A 15,710-nucleotide genomic window follows, 5' to 3' on the forward strand; every position below is an offset into this window, starting at 1 on the left:
CCGTCCCAAGCAACGGCATGGATATTAGAACATTTTGCAAGGACATTTTACCTGCAACGAACAAACCGCCGATGGCCTATGCAGTGAGTGCCGATACTCAGTCGATTTACAATTAATGACTCTAACGTGAATGTGACTGATTCCATGCATAAGAGAAACTGAACTGTTACAACGCGAATGGAACTTGGTTCCATAAAGTACAACGTTGGGCATTGTTCCACGCATTGTAATGGCAACATTGAACACTTCAATCACGGACACTAGTTTGTTGAATTCAATGCAGTGTACAGATAGCTGATGCGATCAAGGTCCCAATGGAGGGTATTGAATATGATGATGTAGTAATTGACTTGAACTCGCTTAACTCTGGCTTTTCTCCACAGCTTCTCGGATAATCTATCCAAATCACCTGCGATGTTCTCTAGTATTGGAACTGATTACTCAAGTGTACATGTGTCCTTCTGTGTCCCAACGGCGAGGAGATCTTGTGCTCTGCCTGTGTTTGAAGTACCGAGATGTGTAGATGAATCGCTGGTGCGGGTACTACCTATTTCTGTGGAACTTTTACAGAAAACAGATGGTTAATCGGGCCCAAAATAATGTTGCACTAATGGAAATTGCGTTAAAGACTACCCAATTTTCATTGACTGCGTTGTTAAGTTATATGATCCTCTGACTGAACAGGCTTACAAGCTTCACAAATGGAACACTTGCTATTATGGCAAAAGAAAGCCACGTATAAATTTCAATCGAAATGTTGTAACCCAGCAGTAAAGGGCCCTGACCCCATCACATGTCCAATAGCAGTGAACACGGGGCCAGCAGCTGTGTTCAAACCTATTCCGCAAATTGATAGCATAATTGGTGATGTTATTGATGAAGGTGCCAGACAAGTTGTCATGCAGGCGGAAAAGTGTATAGAGAGTGAAGACAATGCGGGTAGCACCACTAAGGATACTGTAATGAAGGCAGCAAAAGCTGCATACAGTGTTTTCCAAACAGGCAAAAAGTGGTACAAAACTGAGCAATTCTTCGAGCACTAAGCTACCAAAAAATCAACCAATGACCAAAAACAAAAAGGGTGCTAAGATGCGAACGTTTATCAAAGTTGAGTATTCCAACTAATAACTCAATTACAACTGCCCAAGCGATTGCGAAAAAATAACATATGTTCAATTGCTCCAAGGCAAACCGAACGTGAAGTGGTCTACTGAATCCATCACTGGCATATGCCCCTCTGGATGCACTCGTTGACAAGGCAACAGGTCAGAACTTGCAGACGGGGACCAAGAGGGACAAATCTCCAGTCGAGATCTAATTCCCGGGAAGCTAAGGCCATAAACCAGGTCTTGAATATCAGAGATTTCCAGCGCCAAGAGATAAGGAAGGCTGTGGATGCATACATGAATAGTTGAGCGTCAGCTTTAAGGACCAAATGGTGGAGAAAAATCTTTTGCCGATGGAAACGACGCCTAAAATAGCAGGGTCAAGTAATGGACAAGTGGACCCTAACCAAAACGGAGGCATTTTGCCCCTGGGGCAGATAAGCATATGGTGCATTTGGAATCTTGCCAAAGCACTAAAGAGTCCATAAATCCCGTAACATCTCAAAATTCCTTGCTCTCACAAATTACATTGGAAATTTTACACAATTCAAACTGCTATGGGCACTGGTTGCAGTCAAGGGAGCTCTGTCCCTTCGGTAGCATCAGTTACCAAAGGTGGTCCGGCTGTGTACTCTTAGGAGACCCCCGGCCAACTTTTCGTTGAGGCTGTCTTGCAATGCCTTTCCGGCTGTACAATATGCTATCTTAGCCATTTTTTTTCTGACATACCATGTCTGGAGGACATTTGTTCCACGGATTTGGTGCTGGTGGAATTCCCCGAAAAAGGGAATCCACAATGTGTACGCATGTGGGTGAATTTGAGGCTGGTGCAAAATACAATTTGGCTTGCCAAAAAGGAATTGTTAATGTTGGGTTTCACTAACTACTGAAACAACTGTGAATGCTGAAATAAAAAAACAAAGCACAGTACCAATCCAATTCCAATGGTCCCAATCTTGTCTCACGTAAAAGGAATCATGAACAGGGTGAAGTAACCAATTGCACTTGCAATCGAGGAAAAAAAACTGAGCCTAACTAGTCTGACCAGCTTCATCCAAAAATCTTGCACTCATTAGATGGAACACAAGGGGTTTTTCCCACTTGTTAAATAATAACCGTGACTTAGCGCAATACAACATAATTATGCTACAAGAAACATGGTTAATGTCTGTACAAGTGTGGGATAATTATCTTTTTCTGAATCCAGCAACCCGGATCTTGCATGGAAGGCCGACATCTGGAATGCTTATTGCTATTGAATCTGGAGAGGGTATTTTCGCCCAGGCATGGGAAACGCCTAATGAATTCAATTGGTCAAACTAAAAGTTAACAATGAAATTTATGGGCTGATAAATGTGTACTGGAATCCGGTGGGAATATCGGACAGGTGTTTTTTTAAATCACTTGGTGACATTGCAATGGACACAACCATATCACGAATTATAATCTATGGAGATTTTAATTTAGATTGCACAATTAAACAGCCCCAAACGTACAATCCACAACTGAACAAATGGGCAGAATAATCTGATTAGATTGGTGCATTCCCGACCGATATTCCCCCCCCCCCCCAATCCAACGTGGCATTGTGGTGGCAGTGTCTCAATGATTGACTTCATTTATGTGAATAGATTACCAAATTTTGCATTGTTGAAAATGCATACAGTGATCACAATCAACTTGTGACTCACTGGAAAGCCAACTATGAACCAACCGCTGCACAACAAAACCTACTGAGTGAAAATCTTGTAGTAAATAACGGTAACAGGCTATGATGGTTGGAGAAATCACTAACACGGCTAAAAGATCAGTTAGACATTCACACTCGTACAGGGTGGACTGACTTGCAGCCATGTTACTCTGATATGTTACAACATTTCCAACGGGCTGGTTCTGGCAAAGGTGTATGCAGGGATCACATGCAGTGCCCTAAATTACATGTGTATGATGCTGATACTAGAGCAAAAAAGTCAGAATATCGTCTCCAGACAAGAGCAGCTAATCCATTCTCTTAACGAAAGAGGACCAGTCTTGGCTCACATTAAGACAATATATAAAAACTGGCTTGGAGCCACCAGAGCACACAGATTGCAGCATGATGGTGAACATATGCTGTTCACAGTACAGTCGAAAAATCTGGCCCAAATTTGGGCCTTACTTAACAAGTCAACGCATGACTCACAGGACGGTATGCAAGCAAATAATGTTGCGGAGCAAGATTGGTGTTCTCATATCCGGGAGCGTTCTGCTGCTCCCCACAATACTGTCGCCACTATCCCTCACGATCTTGGGCCCTACCATCAAAAGTTTGACCTTGAAGATATTAAATTCCTCATAAATAAGATCAGTAAATCGGGAGCGTGTGGTCCCGACGGGTTCTCAAATAGGACCTTTAAAAAAAACATCCTGAGTTATGGTCCAGGATACTATATCTAATATTTACGATAACACTAATCAATCCCTGCCAGTATCCTGGACACATTCTCTTTTGGTCCCTATGTACAAAAAAGGTGACCGCTCGTGCTCTGCTAGTTATAGACCTATTGCGTTACTAGACGCCCCGGGCAAAATTTTCACCAGATTAGCGTTGAGAGATTTCAGAGAATGGACGCTCTAACCAGCTGCATGACCCCTTTCAAACGGGCTTTGTAGCCGGGTTGGGTACTAGTCCAAATCTTATGGCACTGAACATGATCAAAAATAAATATGCCAAAAATAAATATGCCAAAAAGAACCCAAGTGCTATACATGGCGTCTATAGATTTTCAATCTGCGTTTGATTCTATTGATCGGAACATCATGTAACAAAAACTTGTACAGCACAAATGTCCTCCCGCCTTACTTTCCTTGATTATGCGATTCCATAATAACGCCACAGTCCAAGTAAGATTAACCTTGGCTGGCAAACTCACTGCTAAATTGCATACATTTCGAAGGGGTCAAGCAAGGATGCATATTGGTTTCATCAATATTTTTTTTTCTTGCTTGAGTTGGGGACTGATTTAAGATCTGTTCAATGTGATCCACCAAAACTGGAGGAAGAAAAAAAAAATCTTGCACTTACTTTATGCTGACGACCTTATTCTGCTATCCCAAACTCCATCAGGTCTACAGCTGTTGCTCAATAAGTTGAATGAATTTGTGGTGAATAACAACTTAGTCATCAATCTTCCCAAAACACAGATTATGGTGTCGTCCTGACACGAAGACTAAAGCTAAAAACTATAAGTGGCAGCTACAAAACAGCAGTCTTTCTAAAGTAGCACAGTATAGATACTTGGGATTAATTTTTGCAGTACCCTTGTCTAACAAAATTAATGAACTCGAGAGAGATAACAAACTTCAAACATTAATACGGCAAGCGAAAATTCTAAAAGGAAAATTTGGGAAGTTCACGTTAAACCACATAATGACCTTTTACCAACAAAAGGTCATCCCTACCTTCTTGTATGGAACCGATTGCCTCTTTCCGGCAAACACAATCTGGCCAAAACTAGAATCCTGGTTCTGGAAAGAACTTTTGATGTTACACAACTGTCCCGTTGCCTCTGATCAGGCATGAACTGGGCCTGTTACCCCTAGATGTTCACGTGAAGTGGAAAATGGTTGCCACACTGAAAAAGCATTTTAGGCTTAAAAGCCAGGAATCTTTTGGGAATTATGGCAAAACATCTCCTTGTTCGGGATCAATTTTTTACGAAAGAGTGGTGCGATTATATATTCCATGCACTAGCTGATGCATCCATAACTCTGGAATTATTGTTGGGGAACCCTGATCGAGTAAAATTATACCAATATGATTGGATAATAAATCATAACTTATGTTTTGGGTTTATTGACTTTAAGTCAAATCCGTTTTTACATAAGCAATTTTGAAGTATGGCAGACTATCTTTCCAAATGCGTAACCTATATCTTAGGTTTAGGATGAACCTGTGGCCAACTTGTGAAATTTTGGTGAGAAGAAGAGTTCTGTTGTCGCTTGTATAAAAGAAAACTTAGAGCATTGTCTAACTGGGTGCCCTAAACTAACAAATCTGAGGAGCATACATTTCAATAATGAATTGGTAGTATTATATAGTACTATGGAACCAGAATTAGTTTGGCAGCATTTATTCAATAATGTCAAGCTAACGGTCCGCATAGCGATCATTCGTTTTTATAGGCCATTTTTCCGGATATGCTTGCTTTTTGATTGATGTATGCTTTGATGTTTTAAAGTTTAGATCTTTTAATTGTGATGGTAAAAATCTGTACATTTTGTTTTCCCTTGTATGATATGGTAAATAATTTGAAAGGATGATGTTATTATCCAATACAAATTAATTAAAAAAAATAAATAAATAAAAAAAAGCTGTGAATAACTGGGCACTGGGTAGAAATGGTTAGAATAGATCGGTTTTTGATGGCAAAAACTGCCAATAGTGTGATCCTGTAAATGCATCTGTGTTGATGGTAATGCTCTGTACCATAACCATGCCTGCCATATGATGTTAGTAATGGAGCAAATTATGGCAATACCCTGAGAATAATACTAGTACCTGTGTTCATCTACTCAGTACTTGGACAAATATGTATGCTTCGGCCCTCACGGTTTGCTTTGTTGATGCTTGTTTAGATTCCTGTCCATTTACAGACCAGTACTTACGGTACCATATTCCATTTTTGCTAGCAAAACAGAAGTAATTACCTTCAATTTATCCCAGCCAATGGCTAGTGACGAGTGCACCTTTTGCACCCTGATGGGTATGTAATCCTAGAAAAGGGATATTCTTCCAAGTCTGACCACTTGGTTGTATTCTGTAACTGAAAGTCTGCATAGTCGTTTGGTCTAATTAGCACTGTTCCTTTGTGTATGGTTCAAACATTGTCTAAAGCATCTCTTGTACCCTTTTTGTAGACCAGTTTCCTCTGCTGACAACCAAGCGAGTGTTTTGGAAAGGTGTGCTCGAGGAGCTGCTGTGGTTCATCAAGGTATGTGGCAACTTTGTGCAGTCTTATTGATCATATATCTTCTGACTTGGACAAATGTACCTCAGGGAGTACTTTCCTACTTTTTGCAAATGATCTAATGACTGGTTCTTGCCCAGTAGTAGTTTATTCCTAATGAGTTGTAAAAGTTAATTCTAAATTCCCCATATATATAAAGAAACCTAGGAGAACAACTCAAAAGAACAAGAAGTGTTCCCTAGGGTAATTACGAACTGACACGTTTCCATGCCTCCAGAAAAGAATTACCAGCCCTGCTACAAACGTAATAAAATAACATTTCCCCTTTGGTTTTATTTCGGTCGTAGAAATGTAGGTGAAAATATACTGCACATTGTAAAATACACTAACGGAGCTTGTGTAAGTCTGCATTCAGGCCATATATACATTTGCAAAGTGTTTGTATGTTCGGGGTTGGCTCCAGACCCATAAGAGTTGGTGGACTGTAATGTTGGCCCAAGGGCGCCATACCAGTCTGGGGTGTACTGGTGAATTTGGACCAACCCCACCCATTCCACCTGCACAGGGGTGGAGCGGGGTCTGGCCCTGTGCTATCAGTATAAGCGATTTCAGGAGATTCCGATTTTGCAATTTTTCAAAAATAGGACGTTATGACACAATAGAACCTACACCAGTTTAAAGCAGACCCCACATGCAGATCTACAGACGCTGGATACTACCACTAGTGCTTTATATCGCACATAAGCCGTTCAATATATTTAAGGCACAAAACGGGTATTGAGAAGCAAGTTGAAAACAGTATAGGTATTGAAAAACTTAGATTTACAAAATAATTTTAATAATTCGTGTTGCAAAGTTGGCCTTCAAAATAATTATACCTAGTCTACTATAGTTTAAGAAACTAGGGGTTCTTGACTTTAGCACCCCACCTTCTTCAGGCTGAGAACCTAGCTTTTGTGCAGATGGCACAATCATTTTTATTTCAAAATCTTTTTACATATCACGGTTTACAACCACAGTTACATAAACTGAAAAGACACATGCTGTATATTTAACATTGCATGAAGGTGCTGACATAACCAGTGAACCTAGGATGTGTGTACACTGTTCATAGTTCTTTTACAGGGACGCTTCCTCTCCCTTTTGATCATCTTTTCATTTTTATCACCTCCATGGGTGTAACCATACAAGCAAAACCGAGGGCACATGCTGCGTTTCACTAAATTAAAATATTGTTGCACTTCTATGCAATTCTCATAACCGCACTGTGGCGTTGCCCCGTGACGGGATGCGCACGCGGCGGCGTGATGTTGCACGCTGCCGCGTGCTGTATAAATAAATGGGGCGTTCCCGGCCGTGTCAGAGCGACCGGGAAGCCCGAACTGTAAGGACGTGTGCTGTGTGGTCCTGTGTGGTCCTTACACGGGCATCGCGTGGGGGCGCTGCACCCACCCCCAACAGTGGCGACGAGTGTAGGCTGATGCCTGGGCCCGGCGGTGAAAATATGCACTTTTTTTTTTTTTTCCTGAAATGGAACGAACGAACACTTCGTTTCATGCCGTGGCCGTGCAACACTCACGCGGCTGGCGGCCATTTTGTCTACGAGGCCGTGGAACTTCACTGAGCTCCGGTTTGGGCGGTGAGTGGCATCCAGGCCTAATTTCTGGATACACTGCTAGCAGGCAGTTATACCTGCATGCCCATGCCCGAATCTTGTATTTTTGCCAACATTTGGGCTTCCTACGTCGAGTGTAAGCCAGGAGAGGGGCTATAATGGCTGGGCCTGCTTAGCCCAACTCTTTTCTTGGCTCAATTTTTGGGACTCCTACACCCACTGGGTGCTACTACAGCGAGGTGGCTGGTGCTTCTTCATCCCCTTCATCATCAGGCTGTTGAGGCCTCATCTTCATCATCTGGGTGGACTGCTGCAGTGGCAGACCCTGTGGAGGTCCACCTTCTCCCCCGGCTGAACTTTTATTTGCCTGGGTGGGGCATCAAGACTGCAGAGGTGGTGGGTGATTGAGTTGCGGCCCCCAAGATCCCAGGAGGGGGTGCCTGTGTGCTCAAGCCCATGAGTGATTCGGAGGATCAGGACGGTGGTCAAGCAGCAGCTCAACAGGGCCCTCAGGCCCCGGTGCCTCCAGTGCAGCCACAGGTGGCTGCTCCACAACAACTCCCTCAAGCCCAAGTCGGTGGTCAAGCTCCGGTGCCGCCTCTGGCACAGCCAATTGTTCAGCAAGGACTTCCCATCATGCCCCAGCCACGTGCCCATGCGGCCCTGCAGTCCATCCCCGAGTTCGACATATCGAGCCCACCGTCCAGCATGGGGCCCAGGTGGAAGAGGTGGGGTGACTGCCTTGATATGTACTTTAGGGCCGCACAGGTGACGGATGATGACAGCAGGGTGGCGACAATGCTGTACTCGGCGGGGCCTTTGGTCCAGGAGATTTTTGAGTCGCTTCCAGCAGGGGATGGCTCCTACGATGCGGCAAAGACTGCCCTCCATGCTCACTTTCTCCCTCTTGCCAACTCGGACTATGAGAGATTTCTACTGCTGTCTGCCAAACAAAAGCAGGATGAAACGCTGGACACTTTCTATGGACGCCTGCACCGCCTCTCCCTGGCATGCGCATGGGGAGACGCGGAGGACATGATACGCACCATGCTGATCCAGGCCTGCTCGTCGGGCAAACTCCGAAGGCAAGTCCTGAGGGAGCCGGGAATCACCCTACCCCACATCCTCGAGCTGGGCCGGTGCCACGAGGTGGCGGAGGCTCGGGCATCCAGGATGGAGGCGGGGTCCCGCTCAGTCAAGTCTGAGGTGTGTGCCATGTGGCGGGGTGGTAGAGGATCGAGAAGGCCTGGGGCAGGACCCCATGACGGAGCAGGAAGAGCAGGTGAATCTTGCCAGAAATGCGGATACGACCTTCTGCACCTGACTGAGTGTCCGGCGGCCCGAAGAACGTGTAGTAGGTGCGGACTGCCTGACCATTTCTCAAGGGTGTGCAAGGCAGCCCTGCCTGTGATGGTACCGAGAGGCCCGGCTCGGACCGGGTTTCAGCGCCAAAGCTGCCCACCAAACATGGACCAGGGCGGGGAAGATGCCCACGTGGAGGAGGCTGACGAGGAAGAGAACATTTTCTTTGTCTCCAGTGTGGGGATCCTGAGGGGCAAGAACAGGAGACAACCGAGGTGCCTGGTGGAAGTCAATCGCCAGTCCCGGTCCTGGTAGACACTGGAGCAAAGGTCAATGTGATGGCCCGGGGGCATTATGATGCTCTGGACTCACCCCCCCCAAGCTACTCACACCGAAAGCTCGCATATTTGCATTTGGGGGGGCGGACTGGAACCAATCCCACTGGACGGCGCATTCGTGGCAAAGGTGGAACATGAGGGCTCGCAGATCAAGGCCCGATTCTACATAACGCCAGTGAGTACCAACACTCTCCTGAGCTGTGCCACCGCTGAAGCTCTCGGAATTGTCCCCTTCGCATATTCAGTGTACCTTGAGGACATCAATCTGCTCGACAAGTATGCCGCCCTCTTCAGTGGAATTGGACTGATGACTGGTGACCCGGTGAGGTTGCATATTGATGACTCCGTGCAGCCCATTGCCCTGAAACACCGCAGGGTGCCGTTCCACCTCCGGGAGCAGGTGGACAAGGAACTGGATAACCTTGTGAGCCTCGACGACATTGAGAAGGGGGAGGGCCCGACCCCGTGGGTGTCCCCGATTGTGGTTGCGAGGAAGCCCAAGCAACCTGACTGTTTGTATCTGTGTAGACATGAGGCTGCCCAACAAGGCCATCAAGAGGGAGCGGCATCTCACCCCCACCATCGATGACATTATTGCAGAGGTACAAGGGGCTTGTTTCTTTTCCAAGTTGGACCTCCGGACGGGCTATCATCAGGTAGTCCTCCACCCGGAATCGAGGTATATCACCACATTCACCACTCGCCGGGGGTTATACCGCTACAAGAGACTGAGTTTCGTGGTTTCATCGGCAGCAGAGGTGTTTCAAAATATCATCCGAGGCGCCCTCGCAGATCTGGAGGGTGTGCTAAACATCAGCGATATCTTGGTGTTTGCAAGGACCGAGGTGGACCATCTGAGAAGGCTGGCGAAGACATTTGAGAGACTGCAAGTGCTATGCCTCACCCTTCATAGTGACAAATGGGAGTTCCTGCGCCCTTTCATCGAATTCTTCGGATTCGTATTCAAGGAGGGAGGGGTATCGCCAGACCCGAAGAAGGTCCAGGACATCAAGAAGGCGCAGCCGCCTGAGTCGGTGTCCGAAGTGCGGAGCTTCCTCGGCATGGTCACCTACTGTGGGCGGTTCTTTCAAAACCTCGCCTCTAGGTCTGAACCCCTTAGGGCTCTAACAAAGAAGGAATCCGCCTGGCACTGGGGCCCACTTGAGCAAGCTGCATTCGAAGACATCAAGGGTTCCCTGGCAGCTGAGGACACGATGGCGTTTTTCGACCCGGCGTTACCATCCGAGATCATTGTCGATGCCAGCCCATTTGGTCTGGGCGCCGTGCTAACCCAGGTAGACCGTGTTGGGGGGTGTTCGGCCAGTGGTGTACGCCAGCAAAGCGCTGTCCGAGACTGAACAGATATTCACAGATTGAGCGGGAGGCTGTGGCGGTCCTTTGGGGCTGCAGGCACTTCCGGCTCTATGTCCTGGGACGCCCGGTGACGGTTGTGACCGACCATAAGCCCCTGCTTCCCATTCTGGCAGGGTCCTCCTCAAAGCTACCGGCCAGGATCGAGCGGTGGATGCTCGCTCTTCTGGAGTATGGGGTCACCTTGGTGTATCGGCCGGGGGCCAACAATGCAGCAGACTATCTCTCCCGGCATCCGGGAGCACCTGGGGGAGTAGAATATTACACCTGTGCTGAGGAGGCTGATGATCATATCCGAATGGTGGTGGAGGCGGCCATGCCCAACGCAATGCCCTTGTCGGAGCTTGAAGCGTCAGCTGCCGAGGACGAGTGTTTCCAAATCCTAAAGCACTCCATGCAGCAGGGCTCCTGGAAGTCGGAGCTGGAGTCCTTGGCAGGACGGACTCAGGAGGCCAAGACTGGGCTAGAGCAGCTATGGAAGATCAAGGAAGAGCTGCCCTTCTCGGCGTCGGGCCTGCTGCTTCGAGGCGACCGGATAGTGGTCCCACAGTCCAAGGTAAAGGATGTGATCACCCTGGCCCACAATGGACACCAGGGTGCCGTAAAGACCAAGGCAAGGCAAGGCAAGGCTGCGGCTGAAGGTTTGGTTCCCCGAACTGGAGCTGAAGGTCGACGACTTCGTGGCGGCATGTGTCTGGTGCCAGGCGGCATCTCCGTTGCAGCGAGAGCCGGCCATCGAAGCAATGCCCCGGGGCATGCGGCCCTGAGAGGTGGTCCATGCAGACTTTGGATCAACGACCGTAGGCACCCACTTCCTGGTGATCGTCTGAGTACGCACGACCTAGTAAACTGGTTTGGAAATATGCCTTAATGTTTTGTCTGTGTTGGTTGTATGCGAGTTCTTTTGTCTTTGTTGTGACCTGTGTGAATTATTAGTTTTGGATAGTCTTTTAAGATCCTGTGTAGTACAGGGGGTACACATTTCAAGTTGCGAGCTGCAACCAGACCTAATGTCACTCGCCACCCAGTTCTGCATATACACGCAGCACGCCATTTATACTTGCAGAGAGTCCACGGACACCAGAAAATGGCTGCTTGCGAGTACACATTTTGAATGCTGGTGTATAAACGATTGAAAGCAGTCTTGCACATGCTGCTTTGATTTATGCTGACAATGTGCAATATATTTTCTTATCGACATTTCTGTAACCAAGATTTTTCTATGAAATGGGATCCCATGAGTGCACTCTAGTGCCTGTCGACGTGCACACAAACTGACACGTTTTGATGGAAGGAAGAGTTTAACTGCTGGGTATGTTACCCGTTCAGTCATACTTGCAGCTACTGTTTGTAATCCAAAAAGAAGCCACCTGTCAAGTGCTTTCTCTTGATTTGTGCTAGGTGTTTGAAATGCTTCCCTCTCCCCGTGCAAATTCAAGGTGACACAATGGGGTTCATATGTTTGCCAGTATCGCGCTGTTGATTCTGGTGGGATACTGGCAAACTGACCAACCGTTTACACTGCCTGATATCCCGGTATTGCTGGGATATTCCAGTTGCCGGAAAGGGCTGTAAATCCCCATTCCAGAGTCCCACAGGACTCCATGGAAGGGATTGCCGGCATTACTGGCAAAGGTCATACCAGCGTTTTTTACCGGAGGCGGCCTGAGGTAAATCAGTGATCCCCACTGGCAAAGCTATACTTTTTTGCGGTGCAGGAAAAGTGGCGGTAATGGAAATTACCAGCACTTTTCCTGCACCACAAAAGCTATGACCACAAATATTTGTTAGTGTCAAAAGAAAAAGGGAGTGCTGCTATTTATTGATGCTCCAGTTACTCATATGAAGTATCAATATTTGGGTCTGGACTCCACCTGATCCCAATAAGTATTCAATGCCAAAGGAAGCCACCACAACACAATTCAAAAGTGATAAATGGTTATTATTCTGCATCAAAGCAACAATGAGCATAAAATATAGGAGCAGAAAACGGTGTAATTCATACATGAAAAGACAAACCAAAGTAATTAAATCCATTTCGGTTTGTAAACAAAATATTTTTATGTTGAAAGGAAAACCAACGTCCCCTATATTTAGCTTTCGAGAGCTAAAACTTCCTAAACCAAGTGAGAAGACAACATCTGAGCAAAAGAGTGTGGGTTAAAGTGTGGAGAGGATGGAAGTGACTCTGAAACTAGTCACGTCGGGTAAAGAAAAAGGTAGAGGACCGAGTACATCTAATTTCCTCTCTGACAAAAGTAATCCAGGTTAAACCATGAAACCGTGATGGGTTAAAAAAAAATGCTATTGACATTTTTCATGAGCAAAGGAAGGGGTTGCACTATCCAAATTCAAAAAGAAATGATCAAATAAGGGTTGAATAGAAAAAGTTGTTCAGCCCTTGCTTTGATAATTATGCTTCGACAAAAGAATTATGCTTCTCATTTTGCAAACCAAACCTAATGGTTTGAATCAAGTCCTCAGTCTCTTATTTCTGAGAAACACAAAACAACTCCTCTGTTTCCATTGTAAAAAGTTAGTGTCAATTTAGTTCGTGAAGGGGGGAAAACCCTCATTGGGTCTGCCAGCATAATTCTTGTGCATTAACAATGTTAGTAGGATAACTATGCAGCAACAAACCTAAACTGTTTTGTTTTAATTGGGTTGGCAGCAATTTGTCGCAGCAAGGGCTGAACAACTTTTTCTGTTTAACCCTTATTTGATCATTTCTTTTTAAGTTTGAATAGTGCAGCCCCTTCCTTTGCTCATGAAAAATGTCAATGGCATTGTAAAGACCAGAGGGAGGGTCTGCACTTCCGCTCTCTATATGGTAGAGGGGAGGCACAGAGACCCCTGCCAAGATTCTCTATTACGGTAGCAATGGACGAGCAATCCAGGCCTAGCTTCTCGGGACGTGATGCAAGCTGGTTCTGAAGTAGTGTAGTCCCCAAGCACCCAAGAAGGAATGTCCACACACTGTATCGGTTAAAACAGTCTTTATATAATTAATATTCAAAGTCATATACACGATCACGATAACTCACTTTGTGCTCCGAATCAACAATGGTAAATATGTACAGTTCTAAAGTGGTACCACTAACGTTACTCGATCTTATTAAAGTGCATACGGTCAGAATGAGACACAGAGCAAAATAAAGAGGAAACCAGCAGTAGAGAGAGGAAGGAAAGCAGGATGGTTGAGCAATAGGCAGAGTACTGGTAACTACCGTTAAACATAGCTCTGTGTGGAGATCCCCCCTATGCCCCCCCCAAACCTGGGCAACCTGTAGAAGAAAGATACAAGCTCAGTCCATATATTGATTCTTTCCCAAAGTACCTTGGTGTTGAAGCGTTCCGCGTCGGGGAAATCGACAACCCTTCTTGAGTGTCCTCCCGTTCAGACAGGAGTCACGGGTCGTCGAACGTCCGACGGAGAACAGGTCGAGCTACGACGGTGAAGTGCGCGTCGTTCCTAGCGGTGCTCATTGACGGGGCAGCATAAACGTCCTGCCAGGAAGAGGCGTGCGGGGCAACTCGGTGTCGATAGTTCTGGACCGCAAAGAGTTGAAGAACTGTGGCCCAGCAAGGGCATTGAGTCGTCTGCGTCTCTGTGGTCTTTGGGTGGCGGGAAACCCACCGGTGGATGCGCCTCGGCGCGTCGACGGTCAGGCCTTCTCCAGCAGGATACAGCGGCGACGATGCGGACGAGAGCGTCCTTGGATAAATTAAGTTCTTAGGCGACGGGAGCACGGCGGCTCCGGTCGGCGACGGTGGCGGACAACAGTCCGGGCGCTTCTCCTTGGAGTTTTGCAGCAGTCCCCGTATGTATCGGGTCGGCAGCCTGTCGAAGGTCTGTCTACCAGGGAGCTTAGGCAAAGATCAGCTGTGCACGATGGTCCCTCGTGGCTCGGGAACAGGGCGCCTTACCAGGTCCTCTCTGGGCCAGTTCTTGAAGCACAGCAGTTTTCAGATTGCAAAGGAGAGGTACAGCAATTCTTCTCGTCCAGCAGGGCTCAAGGTTAAGCTTCACTCCAGTTACTCGTCGTAGTGGACTTAAGCTTCTGAACACGATTCCTAGCAGTGAGAGGTCCCCAGATATACTGTTGATCTCATCCACTGGGTCGCATCCAATCACGACTGCGGGCATTCATGCAGGCAGGCAGCCAATCGGGCACAGGAGGTATTCAGGCCATTCACTTCTCTCCAGACACTCGCAACAAGTTATGTGTATTGGGACAAGTACCGAGCCATTCAACACTCCAAGCTGCATTCATACCCGTTTCGGGCAGGGCTGCCTCAACCATTGTGTCAAACACCAGATACTAGAGTCACAACATAGAATGTATATTCGTCACACACTCCATTCACCCAGGTCCCACCCACAGGCGTACCCACAACATACGGTCGTTGAGAAGGCTCCAGCCAGTCTGGTCAGCACTTCCCCACACTACCATATACGGAACTTCCACCCAACAGCCAGTCAGGGGGGGAAGGGACCGAGGCAGGGCTTCCCAGGACTTCGGGAAGATCAGGGTAACAGGTGATGGAAGGCAAGAGGCCATGGGGGCCCAATTTGTCTCCATCAGGAATCTACCGATTCCAATGACTGGGCCTGGGCATCCCAAAATTGAGGATGCTCAGGGCACCAGTCATTTCAGCACGGAGCTGCCACCAGCCCGTACCCTGCTCTGTGGGTCACACAGGTGCCCAAAAACATACACTAGGGGGCACAGGTTTGTACCCCTACCCATGGGTGCCATAAGGATATCCCACAGGTCCGTTCACCAAACCAAAAGGCGCGAGAGCTGCACTGCCAGGAGTCCCACATGAACTCCTGCGCGGAAAACACGACGGAACACACGATAAAAAGCAGCAAAGGATACGGAGGCCCTGTCCCTCTGATGCATTTCCAGCATCACAAGCATATTTTTGTACCTATGGTTTAACTTTAGATCACACTTCCTCTGACAAAAGTAATCAATCTGTCCTCTACCTTTTTTACTTTACCCTATGTGACCAGTTTCAGAGT

At 46.9% G+C, this 15,710-nt stretch overlaps 1 protein-coding gene across 1 annotated transcript in view; it reads left to right on the top strand.

Annotated features, from left to right (window-relative positions):
* TYMS (thymidylate synthetase) overlaps positions 1-15,710 on the top strand; it is a 214,681-nt gene that overhangs the window by 63,708 nt on the left and 135,263 nt on the right. Inside the window, exon 2 of the mRNA XM_069620874.1 lies at positions 6,006-6,079. Within this exon, the coding sequence (XP_069476975.1) occupies positions 6,006-6,079 (74 nt within the window). The remainder of the gene's footprint in view (positions 1-6,005; positions 6,080-15,710) is intronic.

The sequence above is a fragment of the Ambystoma mexicanum genome, chromosome 5q (genome assembly GCF_040938575.1).
Source record: "Ambystoma mexicanum isolate Mex_15411 chromosome 5q, UKY_AmexF1_1, whole genome shotgun sequence".
In the NCBI taxonomy this organism is placed as follows: Eukaryota; Metazoa; Chordata; class Amphibia; order Caudata; family Ambystomatidae; genus Ambystoma; species Ambystoma mexicanum.